This window comes from Drosophila tropicalis, unplaced genomic scaffold (assembly GCF_018151085.1).
Source record: "Drosophila tropicalis isolate 14030-0801.00 unplaced genomic scaffold, ASM1815108v1 contig_845, whole genome shotgun sequence".
Lineage (NCBI taxonomy): Eukaryota > Metazoa > Arthropoda > Insecta > Diptera > Drosophilidae > Drosophila > Drosophila tropicalis.
In genome coordinates, this window is record NW_027173338.1 from 9554413 (window position 1) to 9576061 (window position 21649).

General features: G+C 37.7%; 3 protein-coding genes across 4 annotated transcripts in view; all 3 read left to right on the plus strand.

Moving 5' to 3' along the window:
* Window positions 1-8943, plus strand: part of ab (abrupt) — a 52529-nt gene extending 43586 nt beyond the window's left edge. The window contains exons 7-8 of the mRNA XM_068295493.1: window positions 7614-8327; window positions 8393-8943. Coding sequence (XP_068151594.1) covers window positions 7614-8327; window positions 8393-8898 — 1220 coding nt within the window. The 3' untranslated portion in view covers window positions 8899-8943. The remainder of the gene's footprint in view (window positions 1-7613; window positions 8328-8392) is intronic.
* A 2437-nt stretch (window positions 8944-11380) lies between these two features.
* Window positions 11381-12177, plus strand: LOC137580987 (ribosome biogenesis protein SLX9 homolog). The gene has a single exon (XM_068295139.1). The coding sequence runs from the start codon at window positions 11515-11517 to the stop codon at window positions 12064-12066; it is 552 nt and encodes a 183-aa protein (XP_068151240.1). The 5' UTR covers window positions 11381-11514; the 3' UTR covers window positions 12067-12177.
* A 117-nt stretch (window positions 12178-12294) lies between these two features.
* Window positions 12295-21577, plus strand: cmet (CENP-meta). Of its 2 annotated transcripts, XM_068294256.1 has the most exons (9): window positions 12295-12542; window positions 12610-13079; window positions 13135-14036; window positions 14163-14333; window positions 16176-20103; window positions 20169-20447; window positions 20511-20628; window positions 20695-21185; window positions 21243-21577. In XM_068294256.1, exons 1-9 carry the CDS (start codon window positions 12410-12412, stop codon window positions 21399-21401), a joined length of 6651 nt encoding a protein of 2216 aa, XP_068150357.1. In that variant the 5' UTR covers window positions 12295-12409; the 3' UTR covers window positions 21402-21577. The 2 variants fall into 2 exon arrangements, with proteins under 2 accessions (XP_068150357.1, XP_068150358.1); XM_068294257.1 differs by lacking the exon at window positions 14163-14333.
* Window positions 21578-21649: the final 72 nt, after the last annotated feature.

Here is a 21649-nt window from a genome sequence, read left to right on the forward strand (position 1 = left end):
CCGCAAAAACTGAGAACCGCCCAGCAGACCATTTCCAACTTATTAAGTAATAAATTCCAATAAGAACAAAGACTCTCGAAAAAATTACAAGAGGCCTCCCAAAAACAAAACAAAAAATATATATGCATAATAATAATAATAACAATAACAATAATAATAATAACCGAGGTGATAATGATCGGCAAGACATCGAAAAATGACCGTTAAACACACCTACGACGCACCCAAACAGCGCAACCCTTTCGATGCCAAGTCATAAAGCAGCCGCACACAAAGACAAAAGAATGTTTACATATTGGCCCAAAAGAAACCTTAGCCCTATTTTGACTCCAGATATCAATGGGCCTTGCCCATTGACGCGAGTGATTTATATGGAAAAATTCATTATTTGTTTGCCACCCTTTTAAGGAGGAGAGGGTGGGTGGTCATTTTCTTGAAATGCAAAACGCAGGCAATCGGTAAGAGCCTTGATATAATGGCCTCATGGCGCGAAAGGAAATGTTACATTCGGTTTGCTCTATCTTTAATAAAGCTAATTTCTATTGCCGCTAACAGTGGCACGACATGCGAATCGGAATTGGAATCGCAGCGCGAGTTTAAATAACCATTATTAAGGTGGCTCGGATTGACCGCTCGGATTGACCGCTTCACTTGTAATTGATGTACAAAGAAGAGGTGTGTATAGTGGCCACGACGCCTCGTTCTTGCATAACTCGAACAACTTAAAGAAACGCGTTTGCATGCGGTGAACATAATTGATGAGGCACTTCACCAAGCCCACCATATACACACACCCTTTGTCGTCTATCTATATATCTGAAAAGGAACAATGCTAATACATATAGTAACTTATTTATTATACTATGTCCAGTTAAACCAAAAACAGAAAAAAGGAAGAAAACATCATTAATGTACATTATCTGATCGGGGAGACCCATTGACCTGCAAATGGAATTGCTCATTGTGCCAATTCTTTAAAAAATGATAATTTTTATCATTATACAAGTAATGGAATAAATAACTTCTTAAGAGAAAAAGTAATGCTTTATGCGTAACTCCTTAGAGATGACAATATATACATTTTATCTATAATTCCTCGTTCTTCCTAGGCATTTGTTGGCAAAGGTTTATCCATACTTGGCATTTTCTTCACTATTCTTTAGAAAACAGAAGAATTTCCAAGCTTAATTTGGTGTCTTCAGTACACTACTTTTATAGGGAATCAGTTTAAGCTGGTCAATCTACTAAATTAATAGGTGTACTAAGAGGTATACATATAGCCATTTTCTCTCTCTTAATCAATCATAACGTTTTGGTTTTGGTTTACGATTATCAAATGCAAGAGTTCGTTAAATAAAGTGCATAGTCTAACTAAATATTCTACAGTCAATCGGTTTATCTATGTCAAAGTTGAAGGGGGACTTGGAAAGGGAGAAAAGGGAGGGAGAGATTCAGAAATAGCTTGAAATGTCCATAATGATTTTGCCAAATTGAGTTTGCATTTTATATTTCATTAATTATGCACAGCAAAAGATGCAGCTAGTGGGAAATTACGCACAGACCAACGCACAACGAGACGGAGAAGGAGATAGAGATGATGCCCTAGGAGTGCCCCTTCTACACGTATTGAGTATCTCGTATCTAGGTAAATCGTAAACACCTGGGCAACTGGGAAAAGATTCAAAAGCATCTTTCGAATGGCAGGCAGAGAGCTATAGATAAAAATGCAACCAGAATGGCCATTGAGAGGAAATCTTACGGCTGATTTGACCCGGCCACACAATGTTGGGTACCTCAAACCTTTTCCCATCCTTTCCCATTGACGTTGTCATTCGCAGGCATTACACATTACACACACACACACTCACACACACATTGGCCCTTTCGGTTTCCTTAAATGTGACAAATTTTAAATCTGCTTCGCTGGTCAAAGGAGAACTCGAACTGAAACCCCATAAACCATTCCTCTGACTGCACTTCCTTCGAGCATTGGCCAATCGAGAAAAAGCAGCACTAAAGAAAATTCGATTGTGCATTCCACATATATATATATATATACTGTGTAGATATGTACACATATCTATTTCCATATACAATATGCAACGTTTATGTATAGAAATATATACATATATTTGTAGGTATATACATATACATAAAATAGAAGACTAGTGCATATTATATTTTCAATTTTATTTTACTCAATTTTATTGTATTTTTCACTTGATATATTTATGCAACGAAATTGTTTGCATTCTCCCTTGAGTTGTCACGCACAAAGGCAGAAGTAAATTGTTTAATTTGATTTCATTTTTAGGGGGCGTGCGGCATGTGGAAGGGGGATCCTCTTACGTCATGGCCATATATATATATAAACATGGTATACACAATCACAAACTACTATAGTTATAGTTATAGTTCATGCCATGAGCTAAAAACACACCCCTTGACATGGACATGTCTTTTTCAATGTGCTTTCGTGTGTATTTGGGTGTGCAATGCAAATCAAATCTCTGGCCATCAAATGACTCAATATGCTCCAACCACCCAGCACCACCACCACCACTCACTGCCATAAGCCATACGAGGCCATTCCGTTTCTTTTGGCAATTTCCTGTACATTAAATTACGTTTTCAATATATCTTCTTTTTTTTTTTTAATATTTGTTGTAGATATCTTCTGCGAATGCAGAAGGCTACAAAATCTAAACTCTACACACACACACACATCCCAGTCTCAGGTGTGACGCCAGCTCCATGATTCAAATATGTATATAAGTGACTTATAGAGTTGTTTCAACTATGGTTTCATGGCACGCGATGCGCGTCCCGTGAAAGGGTTCAACAAAAGGAAGTCGATAATTAGTTGAAATTCATATTAGATAAAATAAATACTTGCCCCTGCCATCCCTTGAGTTCTACTTGGACTTGGAATGAATATTTTCGATATTCCGGAAAGTTCCTTGACGTCCTTAACGTTACGGACAGTTTAACAATCTTCTTTAGCATGACTTGAATGGTATCAATCTAGGGGAACAAAAGGTTGTTACTTCAGTTAATAGATACTTGAACTGCTTAGCAACTTCATTTCTTCTAAACCCTTTCAAAACTGCCTCAAATTTGAAGAAGTTGTTTTGAAAGAGATCAAATACAATTTAAACATAAGTCATTCCATCAATTGAACACCTAAAGATTTGAATTCTAGGATTATTCAAGTTGGAAAACAGATTTTTGTGAATTTCACTGCATTCGAATTGAAAGAAAACTTTTGCCACTTTATTTGTATCTAAATATATATCTGTATGCTATATTTCATTGATAATCTAAATATTTCTTATTATTTAGTATTGTATGAATGTTGTAAATAAAAAAAATTGATTCATCATTTGAATAATTTTTATAGAAATTCATGTATTTGCACTTTAGTTAAACTAATTATTATTATTATTGCTTGCCTTGCCTGAATTTATATTCATATCCATATTACTCTAAAAAATAAACAAATAGTTTAAGTTTAGTTTTTATATATGTATATGCAAGACATTCAAGTCTGATAATTCAGATTTGATTTGATAATTGGCCAAAACTCTTCGTGTGTTGAGTATTTTCCAATCGGCTTGCTCGAAATCGTGCCAAAAAATTCGATTTCGACTTTGACGATAGACGAAATACCGAAATGTGTGTTGAAACAATGTTAACCGTTAGAACTGAATGTTTTTCCGCACTGTAACCGAACAAATCGAAACAAATTGGCAAACTAAAATCCAAAAACCAAAAAAAAATATACACAAAAATGTCAAAAAGAGAAAAAAAAACTTAAAAAAATTGGAATATAAAAAAGCGATGCAAAACAAAATTTTCGAGGAGTATTCAGTTCTGCTGTTGTTGTTGTTGCTGCTGCTATAATTGGAAGCTGCGTGGGTTTAACACACACACACACATACACCCAAACACACCACACACACACACACACACACACTTTGACATCAAAATTGGAACAGACGCAAAAGCTAAGTGTGATTTGATTCTTATTTATGATTTCAAATTGACTTCATTCCTTCCCTCCTCCTCATCCTCCTGCTCCTTTCACTTGTTGAAAACTCGCTTCTGGACCCATCCACAATTACAGGAACATTCCTCAATGCCCAATCAAGTGCTACCACTACTTCCACTTCGGCTACGGCTACCACAATAAAACAGGAGGCCATTGAGCCAAGCATTCCCGAGGAGCAACCGCACGAGGCACATGCAGCGGATCGACGGCCAGCGGCTAGTAAATTGGCCAAGTTGATGCAGCGGCCGCATCTATCACAGCTTTTCAACCGGCGCAGCAACAACAATAACAACAATAATAATAACATCATCACTCCAGTGTCCAAGAAGAATCGTTCAGCGAATTCCTCACCCACACCATCGGCACGTTCCTGGAATGACAGCGATGATGAGATGGCCGATCATGATGATCGTTCATCGTCAGCATCTTCTGCCATTTCACTGACCATGAAACGTTCATGTCAGGCCAGCGAATCGACGCTCTATCAGACGTTGCTTATGAAGCAGGAACATCAGCAGCAGCAACAGCAACAGCATCAGCAACAACTTCAAGGCGATCAGAATCCTTTGCACCGACAGCAGCAGCAGCAGCAACAGCAACACCAACAACAGCAACAACAACAATACCTAGATGAGTTGCAGCAATCTGTCTCGGTGTCCCATCAGCAACAATTGACGGCAAATTTGTTTATGGCCCGCACCATTGCCTTGAGTCGTTCCCGTGATTTTCCCGAGCTTTTTCAAAACACAACAACAGCAGCGGCCGTCGCAGCTGCAGCAGCCGCCGCTGCCAATGCCTCGGCATCTGCCTCAGCTTCGGCCACAGCCAGCAGTGGACAGGCCCCCTGTCCGGTGCCAGGCCCTGGTAGCTCCAGCAGCACAAGCAACAGCAGCAACTACATGTTGCCCTGCCCACTCTGTGAAACACCACTGGAGCAACGTGTCTTCCGGCAGCATCTAGATCGTCATTACCCCCGCGACAGTCCCGTCTGTCCGGTAATCGAGTGCGGCCGCCGTTTCGCCCATCCCAACTCTGTGCGGAACCATATGCGCATTAAGCATACCCTGCAGTGGGCCAAAATGAAGGCAATGCGCTCCTCGGGCGGACCATTTGCCGGCGGGCCGGACTTCAAATGAAACTGTGAGACAGCGAACTAGTGTTGCAGGCGTCGATGCCATGTAATGCTATACCTACTCGTGCCGCGCAAAAAGCTTTCTAGGTTGCTGCTTTCCAGTCAATGGCGACAATAAATCTAAATCTAGCACCCAATCTCGAGACACTCGCATCTATCGTAGATAGCCAAAAACGTAGAACTCCCCCCAAAAAAGAAAAAAGAAAAACAACAAAAAAATGAAAATAATACCAAATCAAGTCCATTATTGAATATGTAATTGTAGGAAAAGCGCATTCTTCCCAAATATGTTTCGAAAAATTCAATTTTAAACATTAATTTCATGAATTATTCAAATACTTTTCAACTCTTCTTAGAGTTGTTGGATTAAAACAGATTTTTTAAAAGAAATTCGTTAGTTAGGCGGATCTAGGAATGCAATAGGGGCGACTCTTGCCCCCTAAAGTATGCACCAAATAGTCAAAAAATGTTTCTTATCTTTTAACAAAGATCTTGTGGATAAGAAAGATGTCCTTGATGCTTACATTGTTTATTCATAATTATTTAGCATGTCAATAGTTATTTTTGTTCTTCATACAATGATAATGGTAATTTGCCCACTAAAGTATGCAACAGCTAAACGATGTATTCACCTTTTCGAAGAAATCAAACAGTTTCTGCTAATAATGGATCGATGTATACTTATAGACAAATATTTAGCATACCAAAAGTTCTTCCTTTGCAATACGAAACTCTTTGCCCGCCCATTGCATACTTTAGGGGACAAATTACCACCAGTTGATGTTCTCAAGCCTCTGTAATAGGTATCTTGTTCGATTGATTGGCCAAATAATGTTTCAAAAGTCATGCAAAAATGGTTTCATTTTGTCAAAATTCCAGAGACTCAAAACAAAACTATTTAAAAGTGTTTCAGTTTGGCCAATATATTGAAATTATTATAAAGTGTTTGAAAATTTGAACTCCTTGATGCATTCAGTTACTAATTTTGCAAAATGTTTTGGGAAGTTGATGTTAGCCTACACTTGCGACAACTATTACGTTCCTATACTCGATATATATGTAACTCTAACGACAACAACACAAAAACCATATAATTTATAAATGAAATGTAAAGAAGAATCCAACTATAATAATTAATTAATTTACATAAACACAAGAACTAAGCAACGTTCGAAACTTATGAGGCGCAGAGTGTAGCAGAGCTGCATATTTAGCTGTAATTTAGAGACTCACAGAGAGAGAGAGAGGGAGGGGAAAGCTACAACAGACATTTAATATATAGTTAATATATATATATATATAGCATGTCCAGATAGTTTACTCCAAAGCAAAAGTCACAACTCCAGTAAAAAAATGCGTGCAATATGTGCAGTATTACAAGAACAAAATGATTAATAGAATCTAGAACTTCATAAGGCAGACCTAAACCCATATACATACCTACATATATACATATAAGCCATAAGAGGAAACTATGTACATATATGTACATGTAGATAAAGAGCTGAAAACCAAGCAAAACCCCAAAAAAAGTAAAGTAAATTATAATTATAATTATATAGTTATTATTACTAATGATACTGAAACAAAATAGAATGTGCCTGCGTAATATATTTTTAGCCAAAAAAAAAAAAAAAAACAAAACAACAACAAAACAAACCTAAAACTTACCTAAAGTTAAATATAAAACATTAGTGGATAAAAACAAAAGAGAAAACAGTTTTTATTAGAGAAAATTCGTGACAAACAAAAAAAACGCTCAAAATTGAAAAACAAAAATTAAGTCCTATGTTCAAATATTATTTCAATTTTGGCGGCCGACATATAATAAAACAAAACAAAGAGCATATGGAAAAGAAAAACATACGTAAAAAGGTTCCTATAATGTTAATCAAAACTGACAAAACAGCAAAAACAGCAAATAAACTAAAACCAAAAAACAAAGAATGAAATTTCGCAACAGATCGTTCGTTTGATCGATCTATCGATTTAAGTATACATAACATAGAAACAAACTAAATTGTATTTCGATGCGGACAATTTTACAATTGTAGTCTATAATAAAATATAAAAAAAAAACATATACCTACAAAAAAAGAAACATAATGAATACATACATAGAATGTATGATGATTTAATAGCATTTTAGTTTGCCAATTGCGAAATGGAAGGGAAAGATCGATCAATAATGTCCTTGTGTATCTTGTATCTTTGTAATTTTTGTGCGAGTCGCCGACAAAACGATTTGTGTGAGATGGCAAATATATATACATATATACATATATATATATATATAGGTATATAAATATATTTTGGTGAATAATAAAGAGCAAACGAAGATGAGATTTGATGAGTTTTTTTGTTTCAATCCTCGATTTGGCATTGATCAATTGATTTGGCCTAACTAACTAATTGAATGTGTCTTTTCAGTTTCACGACGTTCACTGGAGATGCGTGTCCGGGCCACCGATCCCCGTCCGTGCCCCAAATGTGGCAAAATCTATCGTTCGGCCCACACACTGCGCACCCATCTGGAGGACAAGCACACAGTTTGCCCCGGCTACCGTTGTGTCCTGTGCGGCACAGTGGCCAAATCGCGTAATTCACTTCATTCACACATGTCGCGACAGCATCGAGGCATCTCGACCAAGGATCTACCAGTTCTGCCCATGCCGAGCGCCTTTGATCCGGATCTAGCCTCACGTCTATTGGCCAAGGCAGGTGTAAAAATCTCACCGGCCGAGCTGCGGGCTCGAGCTTCACCCACCGGGGGCAGCGGCAGCAGCGGCGGCGGTGGTGGTGGCGGCAGTGGTCAACAGAAATTGGACTTGAGTAATGCCAGCGGTGGGCCATTGGATGATGCCGAGGATTCGGACGATGATCCCGAGGATTTGACCACTGGCAATGGCCTGTATGGCATGGGCGGTGGCAGTGCCAGCGATTTGAGTCGCTATCACGAGAGTTTGCTGAGTAATTTTGGCCATGCCAATACCACCATCTCGAGAATGCGTAATGAGGCAGCCGCCGCAGCGGCCACAGCAGCCGCTTTGGGGCAACCAAAGGACCTACAGTTACCCACTGGCAATGCTGCTAGCCAATCCCTGCTAGACACGTATTTGCAATTTATCACGGAAAACACTTTCGGTTAGTATCCTTTGAATTTTAAACTCGAAAAAGACAAATCCCTTAATCCTCGAACTCATCCACAGGTATGGGAATGTCGCAAGAGCATGCTGCTGCAGCTGCATTGCATGCTGCCAAAATGGCCCAGTTGAATGCCATGGGTCATAGTTTGGATAAGCTCCCGCCTGGTTTGTTGCCCGGTCAATTTGATTTAAGTAAACTGGCAGCTGGTGGTAGTCCTGCATCTGGTACCGGCTTTGGTGGCTCTCAGAGTGGAGCCGGTCTGACAATTGAACCCATCCTGCGACATGATCAGCAGCAATCCTCTAGCAGTCTGTCCCCCAATTCGCATGGACCATTGTCACTTAGCTCAGTGGCCCGTAGTATGCAACACCATGGCCATCTAAATGATCTTGATGACACCGAAGATGGGGCAGATGATGGCAATGAGGGAGCAGAGATTCGACGAGATGGCTCCGAGCCCATGGATTTGGGCTTAGATCATAATAATCAGTCGGGCAGCATGAATGAGGCGGCCAATTCTGATGCCGAGGAGAACTACTCCGAGGACGAGGGTGTGCACAATACATAAATTTATCAACCAAAATACCAATTCGATCGATGACAACAAATTGTATACCCCAAAACCATGGAACATATGTAACGAGTAGCCTTATCCTCATGTATACCAGTTTACGTGTACATTATGAAAATGCACGATAGTTACCTAGGACTAGTAGAATTTTATGTTGTGTGTTTATGTTTAGAAGCGCACATACATACCTATACATATATACTTATATACATATACAGATGTACCTGTACTGTGTATATATACTTACATATAGTAATTCATGAAACAGGAGAGAGAAGAGGTGAAATGAGTTAATCGTCTTCAAAACGAGGGCTCTGAGAACATTTACGCCTAATCGTCAAACAAAACAAAACTAAGTCTAGTATTTAAGTATAGTTTGTAAGGTTTACAAAAAACAAAAACAAAATCAACAACAACAATTGTTCAGCCTGTAAATACAAGAATGTTGTACGAGCCCCAAAAGGATAACGAGCTGCAAACGATCCGTCTCCATTGCATTTATGCTAAACTGTAACTCTAAACTGTATCAGACAGAAGCAAATTCAAATGTGCCATGCCATCACAGAGCTAGCATAAGATACACAATATATATATATCTGGCCGATTTAAAAAATGTGAAATACACAAAAAGTTAGCCCCCTAAAGTATGCAATAGACAAATGAACTAAGCCTATGCATACTTCACTGGGAAATTTTATACTTATTTCACTTACCTAGATTCGCCAGTGACTACATATATATAAACCGATGTATGGGCATTAACTTCCAATTCGCCTAGCTAGACAATTTTGATTCACAAACATAGTGCTTACCATATCTCAGGAATACTCGCGGACAACTCCATTATGAAGAATAAAGGAGCAAAACTACCAAACTACCTCAGAGAACATCATCCCATGTAATATCTGCAAAACTTCCATATGTTATGACTGGTCCCCCTTATACATATATACATACACTATACAATAAACTATAGTACTACAAAATACTCTCTCCATTATACACCGACACGTTCGCTCGTACTTAAACTGTTAATGAAATCGGGAACTTGCCAACGATCTTTTACAGATCGGTATAAGAATAATATTATAAATAAACATAATTGTAATGACTACCTATATACAATTACCATATACAGGCATATGCACACACAATATACATATACGCATATACTTACAATTAGCTATATAAATATACATAAACAACTTACATAAGAATACATTATTATTGTTCTCAGATGTGAAAAATGTATGATTGGTCAAATACCTCAGTATATACATATACATATATTTTAAACATTTAAACAACAAACAATTTGCACTCCGAGGAAACGACAAAAATCTCATCAATCCGCGTTTCTCGTTTCGTATGTAAGATGATGATAATGAACAATTAGTTAGTTTAGTTGGCCAGCGACTCATGTTTTTCCCTCTATGTGTGTATAATTTTTAGTTATTCGAATATTGCCTCATTTTTATATCCTAGTTTCTATTGTTAGTTTCAATCGATGAATGAGCACAGACTCTACAAGAGTAAAACCACTTGCCTTATTACAACATATGTGTTACTTTAGTAATTTTCTACCTCAACTTAATTTAATTGTATAATTATAAATTGAATATTTATTTCGTAAGACTTGCAATTTTGTGGATGTGTGCGTATTTCTATTGTTTATTCACCTTATGTAATAATTAATCACGAGTCACCTAACATATACATACATACGACAAAATCGATCGGCAAAAACAAAAATTATAATAAAAACCGAAAATGAAACAAATACTTGATTACAATAATACATAATGCAAGTATGTTTAATTTTGTACTGTTGAATTACTATTTTTATATTGCATTCGGCTTGCTTTGACGTTTCTACCTCGCATCGCGGGGAGAGTGCAATATTTTATATACATAAATATAATAATGGCATTTCCTTAAAAAAAAAAAAAAAAACAAAAATTGGTATCCAAACAAGGCTAATGCAATCATCCAATTAAAAGGCGATAGAATAAAATGAATTAGTTAAATAAAAGTCGTTATATAAGCAATATAAGTAGAGGATCCATGTGCTTAGAAAGTTAAAAAAAATATTTATTAAAATTACAATAAAGTCGCGTTATGAAGAATAAGCTATGTGTTTTTCTCTATGTATAGTTTTCCACCAATTTGTCTTAACTCCATCATCGATCTGACAAAACGTGTAAGCCTGTAAAATTTCAAGGGAAAAAGCTCCTGTATAATTGAAAGTAATTAAAAAAAATATTTATATGAGTCGGGGAATCACAAAATGTATGTTCGATGTCAAATTTGTTCGACTCATTGGTTCGATGTTGGTGCGCTTTGGTTCGACATTTTAATTCCAGCCTACCCAACACTGCCACCCCTATTCCTCGACGTGCCCAACACTCCCTGCCACTATTTGGTTATATCGATAGATCATAAAAAAATCGATGGACGGACCATCGATTGTTTTGCAACCTAGTGCCATCTCTATCTATCAGCAGCAAAAACAAAAACAAAATTAACAAAAAAAAAAACCAAAAGCGTGACATTATACATAGTTGCAAGTCTGTCCACTGTTGACCATTCATAAGTAAATTGCTAATCACACACATGGCAAAAACGAAGAAAAACATTCGGGCCAAATCCAAGAGTGCCATTGGAGCCGCGAAGCAACAAGTACAAAATGTCAGGGCGCAAATCAACAAAGAAGCACGCCAAGAGCAGTTGCTACACAAAACCCTGACCCCCAAGAGTACAACAACTAAGAAGGAAAAGTCTATCCAAAAGCACAAGAAACTTCTAAAACGGTTTACCGAAGCACGGAAGGAACGTAAGGAGGAAACGGCCCGAATGAATCGCGAAAAGACTAAAGTCATCGGAGATTTAAAGCCGCTGCGTGATGCCCTGCCTTCCCTTCAGGATATCTACAAACTGGTAAAGAAAAAACCAAACGATCCTGCCGAAAGAACCATGCTGACCGAGCCAGAGGCGCCGCTAAGTGCCAAACAGAAGATCAAAAAGAAGCGAACAGATATGGTAAAGCAGGTAGAGGCCTTCGAGAAACTAATAAAGGATAAAAACTTTAAAAGAAATCCCCGAGAAATGATTTCGGCACATGTGCGCAACAAATATCACACCATGGACGAGGACGAAGACCAATAGACCTACTTAGTACTATAATATAATTAAGTCGAAACCTTTTGTGTGCCTCTGCCCAAAAACTGAATATTTAATAAATTGACTAAAATTTAGTACAAAAATCACTTAAACAAATTTAAACATCAACGGTTTTTCAAGTTTATCGATATTTGCCATTCACAACCGATCTTGAAATATCGAAGCTTCGTCCTCCTCTACTCACGATCCATTGCTCACCTCTATGAAGCGGCACTTGTTCGAAATAACTGTAGAAAAATATAGTAACTGTTGTCAAAAAAGTTATTTCTGATTGTAATTTGAATGTATTTTTGTGTTTTGTGTGTGTGAATTGCATATAATTTGGGCCATGTCTGCAAAAAGTTCAATACAAGTGTGCATAAAGGTTCGCCCGGTCGAGCCAGGAGAATCCACACTTTGGCAAGTTAAGGATGAGTGTGCCATACAGTTGATAGACAGCCAAGCCGATCCCTTTGTTGTTGGTAAGTGGGAAGGCTTTGCCGTATGTGGTTCTACGAGTGTGTGTGTATTTATGTATTTCGTTTACAGATTACGCCTTCGATCAGGATACAACTAACCAGAAAGTTTTCGACCGAATGGCAAAGCATATTGTACACGCCTGCATGCAAGGCTTCAATGGTACGATATTTGCCTATGGCCAGACATCATCTGGGAAAACATACACCATGATGGGCGACAATATTAATCCTGGTGTCATGGTGTTGGCGGCAAAGGAAATCTTTAAACAAATAGCCAATAATAATGATCGCGACTACCTGCTAAGAGTGGGCTACATAGAAATATACAATGAGAAAATCTACGATCTGCTTAATAAGAAGAACCAGGACCTCAAGATCCACGAGGCCGGCAATGGCGTTGTCAATGTCAATTGCGAAGAGGTTATTATAACTAGCGAGGTTGATCTGCTTCAATTTCTGTGCATGGGCAATAAGGAGCGGACAGTGGGTGAAACTAATATGAACGAACGTTCCAGTCGTTCGCATGCTGTTTTTCGCATAGTAAGTTTAGCCTTGTTGTTGTTTTCCATATGTTACTATATTTTGCCTTACCTAGATCATTGAATCACGTAAAACGGATCGCAGTGAAGATGACGCAGTCATTCAAAGTGTTTTGAACCTAGTTGACTTGGCGGGTTCCGAACGTGCTGATCAAACAGGTGCCCGTGGGGCTCGTCTAAAAGAGGGAGCACACATTAACAAAAGTCTGCTCTTTCTCAGCAATGTAATCAATAATTTGGCTGAGAACATGGACAAGAAGTTTATAAGTTTCCGTGACTCAAAACTTACACGAATATTGCAAGCGTCGTTGGTGGGTAATGCCCTTACTTCGATAATATGTACAATAAAGCCCTCCATCTGTGATGAGTCCCAGTCCACTTTGAATTTTGCCATGCGAGCAAAGAAAGTCCGCATCAAGCCACAAGTCAATGAAGTAGTATCGGATGCGACTATGATGAAGCGGTTGGAGCGTGAAATTAAGGATCTTAAAAACCGCCTCGCAGAGGAAGAGCGTAAAAATGAGAGTCAGCTGAAAGTTAAGCAGCTGGAGAAACGACTTAAAAGTGATATGCTTAAGATTATTACCAGTAATTCGGTGAATAATGAAAAACGTTTACAAAAACGTCGTCGAACATGGTGTCCATCCGCCTCATTGCTTGAACTTCCGTCTACGTCAACGCTAGTACCATCAGAAGGGTCCACGTTAAAGCATTCCCAACTTCCGAAGCCAAGTTTCTTTCCAACTTCTCATATCAGCCATCGTTATGATAATGGTCCAAAGACAATAAATATTCTTAATTCGGCACAATCCGATGATAAAGAAGTCTTTGTTCCCGGAGAACTGCACGATTTTGGATTGGATCCTTTGGATATACCAACACCACCGCTTCAAGGCCTAGGTAGACCAATTATACCAATTGCCTTAACCCCAAACGCTTCACAAATGGGAAATGCACAGTAAGTGTGGATTCTAAATTTTTGTTGCATTGTTCTACACTTTCCAATCCTTCCATCTCATGCACAATTCATTCACAATTTTTTGTTTCATTATCACCAAAACAACATCATCTGCTTCATCTGTAGTAAGGAAAATCTTGAAAAGGAACTTTTGGAATTACAAACTTTTACAAATTTGGAAAAGTTATGTGATAATAGCAGCGAGTGGGAAAAGTGTCAAGATTTGACAGAGAAATTGCACGCCATGACTATTCAACGCGATGGTCTTGAAGCAGACAAATTAAATTATCAACAGCGGTGAGTCAATGAAACGTTAACGGAAAAGTTTCATTTGATTGGTATTAAATCTCGTTAGTTAAATTTTAGTATTTTATGTTGATGGCTTTCATTTTTGTTCCCTTCTCAATATTGTTATGGGTTTGTCTGTTGTTATGGGTTTGTCTTTTTATTGTTGCTGTTCCTTATTCAAAATTGAGTGACTAAATACTAAAGCAGACCACAGAAAATTTAAATAAAAAAGATTCTAGAAAAAAGTAGTTTACAAAAAGGCAAAACAAAAAGACTCAAACACAATTATTTCTTTGTCATTAAAAGCCAACAAAGATAATTATTTGCCATTCAAGGCTTCTAAAACAAATCACTTAAAATTTTGAAGTTTTTATGACTTATCTTGAAAAGTTAAAATATCTGGCCGATATTAAAAAAAAAAAAAGTATTGCCCAATTATATAATCTTAACATTTGAAACTTTGCACACTTTAAAACAGTTTTGAATTATAGTTGGCGCGCCGTGCAAACCAACATATGGTGAGAATACCTAAGTAAGGGACTGATCTCTTCTATTCTCTGTTGTCGTTCGAAGCTCAATGCTTGAATACTTACTCTCTTGCCAGCCACTGAGAGATCTCTGTGCCCCAAACCAAACGACGAACACCAGGTTAAAAAGAAATTGAAAAGAAAAACAAACGCCAACGCGCATACAAAGACATACCCACACACACACACACGCTCACACCCTCGCACACATATGCACATTGAAAATGCATATGTATTTTTTGGTGGAGTCGTTTTTGTGGGTGCAAAGTTATTCTGAGCCAGTTTCTCCACAAAAGAACACGACGACGACGAGGAGAACGAAGCGTTATGCCGGCGCTACGTTCTGCCAACGGTCAATAGTAAAAAACAAAGAATGTTTAGTAGTAGTTGGTAACTGGTAACTGGCCAAGTTCGTGATAATCTTCTCTACCAAAAAATGTACAAATTAGTTGCCATTATTTCGGTTTACTTTTGATAAACCAGATCGATCGGTGACGTCTTTTCTGCTGTGTGTGTGTGTGTTACTATCGTTACCCCGTCTCTCTCTCGGCCTTGATTTGTGATGTAACCTAATACATATAAACTTTTATATGTAAATAAATTGAATTCAAATTGATACCCATGAGTGAGTATACACACAAACATACATTTGAGTAGGTGCAAAACGGCGGTAGATATGCGTTTTTGGATGAGAGCCCATCGCAACTTCAGCTGGGAGGAATGTTGTCAGCGATCAGCTGCGACTGTTTCTATTTTTAGTGTGCGCTCTAAATACAAATTCTGAGTGTGTCTGTGGATGCAACACCAAAAGGGACAACTAAATTAGAGTTTCAAAGAGTAAACAAATTTAATGTAAGGGAAATTATGCTTCACACAATGAATGTGAATAAACTTTGATTTCTAGTGAAGCGTTTTAATAGGAATTTAATCCAATCTCTACGAAAAAATCTTTAGAATAGTTAATCCACCATACATAGAGCACCTTAAACTAAGGTACAAAAAGAATTCGGTTATTCTGTGTACTTATTAATGAATGATTATATTCAAAAACAATCCGAATACTAAAATCATTTGCATGAGTTTTTGGAATTTGTTAATAAACGAAAACGATTGAATAAATGATCGAAGTATTTGAAATCTCATTGTTAGAGTACACAATCCATTTTAATTCATTTTAGTCTCATCGAATTATATTATACTGCTTTCTAGAAAGTACTAACTAAATTTCAATGAACTATATTTTATAAAGGTATTTGTCAATTAAAAAATTTGTTAAATTATTTGTTTAAAAATTTATTTTTATTGCATATTATTTAATTTCTAGCTGCGAGACGCTGGAGAATGAAGTTGCCGCACTAACTTTGACCAATCAAACATCCAATGCCAAGATAGAGAACTACGAGGCAGAATTAAAAGAGCTAAAGCAGAAAATTGAGAAACTTGAGATGGAGAATCGTGATTTAGTGGATATAGAATTTAAATATAAAAATCACAATAATAAATTGCAACTGCGTGAAAATGATTTGCTGTCGGCGCTTGACGAGAAGGAGACGAAAATTTGCAATTTACAAAAGACTCTCGAGGAGCTATCGCGGGATATGTTGCGCAACAGCAAGGAAGATCAAATGCGTTCCCTTTGCCCCGAGTTGGAGACGAATTGTGAGAGAATTTGCAATAATTGCCAGCAGTTAGAAAAACTCTTAAATGAATGTAAATCGGATTCGAAAACTGTGGAGTCAATCAATTGTGAATGTGAGAAACTACGGCTTGAAATCGCCGAGACTCGAGCAAAGCTGGAGAGTGTTCAAATAGCGTTTGGCCAAGCAACCGTCGAGGTGGCTGAAAAGGCGAATCATTGTGAGCGTCTGCGAGATGATGTGACCTTTCTGCAGGGCAAATACAATGATTTGGAGCAATCGTGGCAGTCACAGGTGCAGGCTATAAAAGATTTGCAAGCGGACTATAACGCCATACGGCTAAAGTACACGGAGCTTCAACAGTCTTATGAAAATTTGGAACTAAAATCTTCTGTTTCGGCGGAAAGTTGTTTGGTGCTTCAGGCTGAAAACGTGAAGTTACAAACTGAAATTACTTGTCTTAAGGAACGTGTGGAGGAAGCTCAGCAAAAGCTTATAAATGGAATGAATACCGAAGCACTTGACGATCAGTTTAAGGCCCAAAGTAAAGAGCTGCAAGCCAAACTATTGGAAATGGAGACAAATTTCAATGATATTCAAAAGGAATATGATTGCCTATCGAACGAACTAATCGAGAGCGTCCAGGACGGCGATGCCCTACGCAAGCAATGTATTGCCCTGCAGGAGGAATTAAAACAACACCAGAGACAACTACAACAGAGCGGCGATGCAGAGTCAATGAAAAGTTCTGGTGTCGGAACCGAATGTAGTGAAACTGAAGGAGATTTGGACAATGAACTGCTGCAACAATTTGCCAAGTTATCCGAATCACTTCATGAAATAGAGCTTAAACACCTCTCCGGATTTAGTCGCGTGTTTAGAGCAACCAAATACGTAGAATCCAACAATAAGGTCCCAGCCCTCAAGTTGTACCTAGAGTGCACCGAGGACACTGACCTTATCACCCATCAATTTGAAAATCATATGGATGAAGATAAATGTGTGTACCTGAAAGGCATTCTAAAACAGCATAGATTTAAAATCATCAAATTAAACTACGATGGCGATGAAAATGATTGTGATTTGCGCAATCATATTATACTATTGGAAAATGAGATTGCTGAGAAAAACATTTTAATAGATGCCACCGAACGCACCATCAATGATATGCGTGAACAGATGACTAATCTGGAGTCGGCACTCCTAGAGAAATCGGTTATAGTCAATAAAGTGGAGGGCTATCAACGTCAAATTGAATCGCTGGAAAAGCAAAATGCCGAAATCACAATGGTTTGTGAGGAATTGCAAGTTAAGGTGAAAGAAAACACTTTGAGTGAAAGTTTCGCTATATCTTCGATGGCAAATGATTCGAATTGTGAGCAGGATATTAAGGGAATTGTTTCATTGAACTCAACTATATCGGATCTACGTATAAGAGAGATTGAGTTGCAGGATCAACTAGAACAGCAGCGACATCAAATCGGGATTAAGGATGAAACCATTAGACAACTTCAAGTTGATATTCAAGAATTAAACGAGCGTTGCCTATCGATGGATGTTCAACAAGTCGAATTGCAATCGAGTGCCGAGCACAAGCAGCAAATGCTAAATCGACAAATAGCCAAATCTGTGGACGATGCTCAACGAATCGACCAATTACAACAAATGAATGCGGATTTAACTGAGCGCAATATTAAAGCTGAAAAATCACTGGATGAACTAAAAGAGCGTCTCCAGACTTCAGAGTTCGATAAAAACAATTATATTTCATTGACTTTGTTTAATCAAAAACTTAAATGCGCTGAAAATGATCTCGAGGATATGGAGAGACTTAAAACCGAAGAGATCATTGCCTTAAAACTTGAATTCCTTGATAAAATAGAGACAAGCGAAAGCGAATATCGTGCAAATATAAGTAAATATAACAGTGAATGGAAGGAGCGCAAAGATCGCTATGAATCAAGTTTGTCTAAACTAAAGGAGAGTCTGTCATCAGCAGAAGCGAAACTTGCGAGTAATATTGTTGAGCATAATACGAATATAAAGACCCTAACAAACGAGCACAACTTGGCCCTAGACAATGTCATAAAGGAAAAGCACGAACTTGAGTCTCTCTACGATGAAAGCCAGAAAATTATTGAAAAACTCACCATACAACTAGCAGATTCTACCAGCCAAAGTCACGTAGATGCTGACAAACATCTAGAGCTAATACAATCATTGAAAAATACTATTCAAGACCTTGAGAAAAAGGACGCCGAACAATCGCTTTTATATAAACAGCTCAAGAGTGATTATCATAGTAGCATGGATAAACTTAGAGAAGAAAAGATGGCATTGCAGTCGCAATTTGATGCTTTGAATGCAGAAACTCAAAGCTTAAAGGACATCATGACCCAAAAGCTTGAGTCTTTGGAAGAACAATTGAAAGCTTCTGTTCAAGAAAAGGCATCTGTCTTGAAACGATCTCAACAGTTAGAAGAAGAATTAAAGCAAAATGCACAAATACAAAGCCAAATGGAGGAACAAGTCGAGACCCTGAATATGAAATTAAAGGATATAGTAGAACAAAAAGTCGAGGGTTCGAAAAAGTCTCAACATTTGGAAGAAAAATTAGAAACTGCTTTTAACCAAAAGGCTCTACTACAAAAACAAAAGGAAGAGCTGTTGGAAAGCTTAAATACAAAGCTAAAGAATCTGAAACAGGAGAACGCACAGGCCTCGGAAAAGACTCAACAGTTGGAACAGCAATTGAAAGATGTTATTGAGCAAAAGGCTCAAATACAAACCGATAAAGATAAACAATTCGAAACCTTTAAGAATCTTGAAAAGGAATTGCACCAAGCGAAGGCGAAGCAACTGGATGAGCAACAATTATTAAAAGCATCTATTGCGGAAAAGGAAGATGCTTTGAAAGAGTCGCAACAATTGCAAAATCAATTAGACGCTCTTATAAAACAAAGCTCTGAAGAGAAAACCGAAATGGAGGAAAAAATCGAGACCTTTAATGCCAAGCTTAAAGATCTTGAATACGAATTGGTTCAAGCCAATCAGAGTGTTAGATACTTTGACGACCTTACAGCCGAGCACGAAAAACTTAGACTGCGTGCCGCTGATATGGAGAAAATCATTCAAGAATTAAAGGATAAGATTGAGAGCATACTTAAAGATTTAACAATATCCGAGTCCAATGCCAATGAGTTGCGTTCACAATTGCAGGCCGCCGAAGATGCTAGAAAGACTGCCTGTGCAGGACAATCAATATTACTTAAACAGATTGAAGAACTCGAAACGAGAATGTCAACTGAATCACGAGAATTGGCACGGCAGGTCAATGAAATGCAGGGTTCAATAAAAGAGCAACAAATAAAATTAAACTCATTGCATTTGCAAAAAGAGGAAATGGATTCAAAAAATAAGGAGTTGACATGCTTACTGGAGAAAGAGCGTAAGGATAGCAATTTCCTAAAAGATGATTACAACAAATTAAAAACTCTTAATGAACAACTAGATGGCAAATTAAAGATAGCTTCGGAAACAAGTAAGGCAGTTCTTTCCAATCAAACAACAATTGAGAGACTAACCGAGGAATGCGAAAATTTGCGCTCCACTTTGGTAAGTTTGTGCCTTATGCTGCCTAGTGCCAGAGAATCCCCTTTAACGGAAAACTTCCATTTCAGAAAACAAAGGAAACCAATTTAAAGACAGAATATCAACAAAAAGATGCCACCATTTCCAGTCTGTTGACTGATAAGCGAAATCTAGAAGAGAAGCTGTGTACTCTTACTGAGATTGTAGAGAAATTGGAGTCTCAATTGAGTGGCATACAAAAATGCAAGTCCGTCAACTCTAGTAATGTATCTATGGATTCGAATGTGTCGAATTTGTCTCCCAGTTCGGTGAATCCAACTTTGCCAATTGGAAGAAGAAGTCTAGATCGAAACGCCACTGTGCCACGGGTAGGACGAAGCCACACGTCTATCAGAATATGTTTGGTTAAATATATATTTATCTTTTTTTAGAAATCAATTAGTTTCGAGTCCGAAATGAGGAAAAATCGAAGGATAATTGCACATGACGAGCGTCGCCAGTCTTACTGGAACGATTTCAGGGATGCTGGGTGCATGACTGATCCAGTTGGTGAGTTAAAATTATTTACTTCTCACTCTTTTAATAGCTACATAAGTAAACTGATTTTCTTTTTAGCTGAAACGTGTAGTTGCACTGAATTGGATCGAAAGCTTAAAGACTGCCAACGAGAACTATTTATCCGCGACAGCCAAGTTACTGCCTTGAATTTTGAATTAAAAAATCATCCTTTGAAAATAGAGAATGGCCAATTAAAGCAGAGACTTCAGGATGAGGTTGAGAAAGCCCGCCATGAGGTTAAACGTTTTAAACAAAAGAACCAAGATCTTATAAGCAAGATTAATGCACTTTCGGCCACAGCCTCAAAAACAACGTTAACCAGTGAAAATACGTCTTTAAAAACCGAAACAACTTGTAAAGATACGCAGACAGAGTCAGAGTTGGAATCGATATTGGAAAAGACAAATCTAAAATTGACTGATGCTCTTGGTTTGTGCCGCCTTCGCTATAGACAAATCAAAGATCTGGAAGAAAAATTACAACAGAATGAGAATAGCGATACTACGAACATCACTTCATTTACTGCCGGACAAATAGGGGCCCTTAAGGTTGGTAATTTAAAAACTGTAGCCAAACGAAATCCGCAATATGTATTTATTTTTCAGGCACAAAGTGAGGCACAGAAAAAAGAACTGTCTATCCTCCGTGAAAAATACGATTTGGCGAAGAGAGCTCTTCAAATTCGCAAGGATGAAGTTACGGAACTTCGTACTCGAATTGCATGCTTAGAGGGTTCTGTTACAGCACCATCATCATCTAAATAAGCCATACATACAAAGTTTATATTTTAAGTATTAGTTATCTTGTTTTAACTGTATATATGCATATTCTATGTTTATTTATGATTTCTATGTTCATTTATACGTCTAAAGTGTCGCTTTACTTTTTTCAATCTCAAATTTTTGGTATTAATAATAGAATAAACTTAATCGAAAACAAAGTTTTTGAAATTGCAATCAAAAGTTACTGTAATTGGTGGAAAATAGTTTGTACTTTTAATTTAAATTTTTTT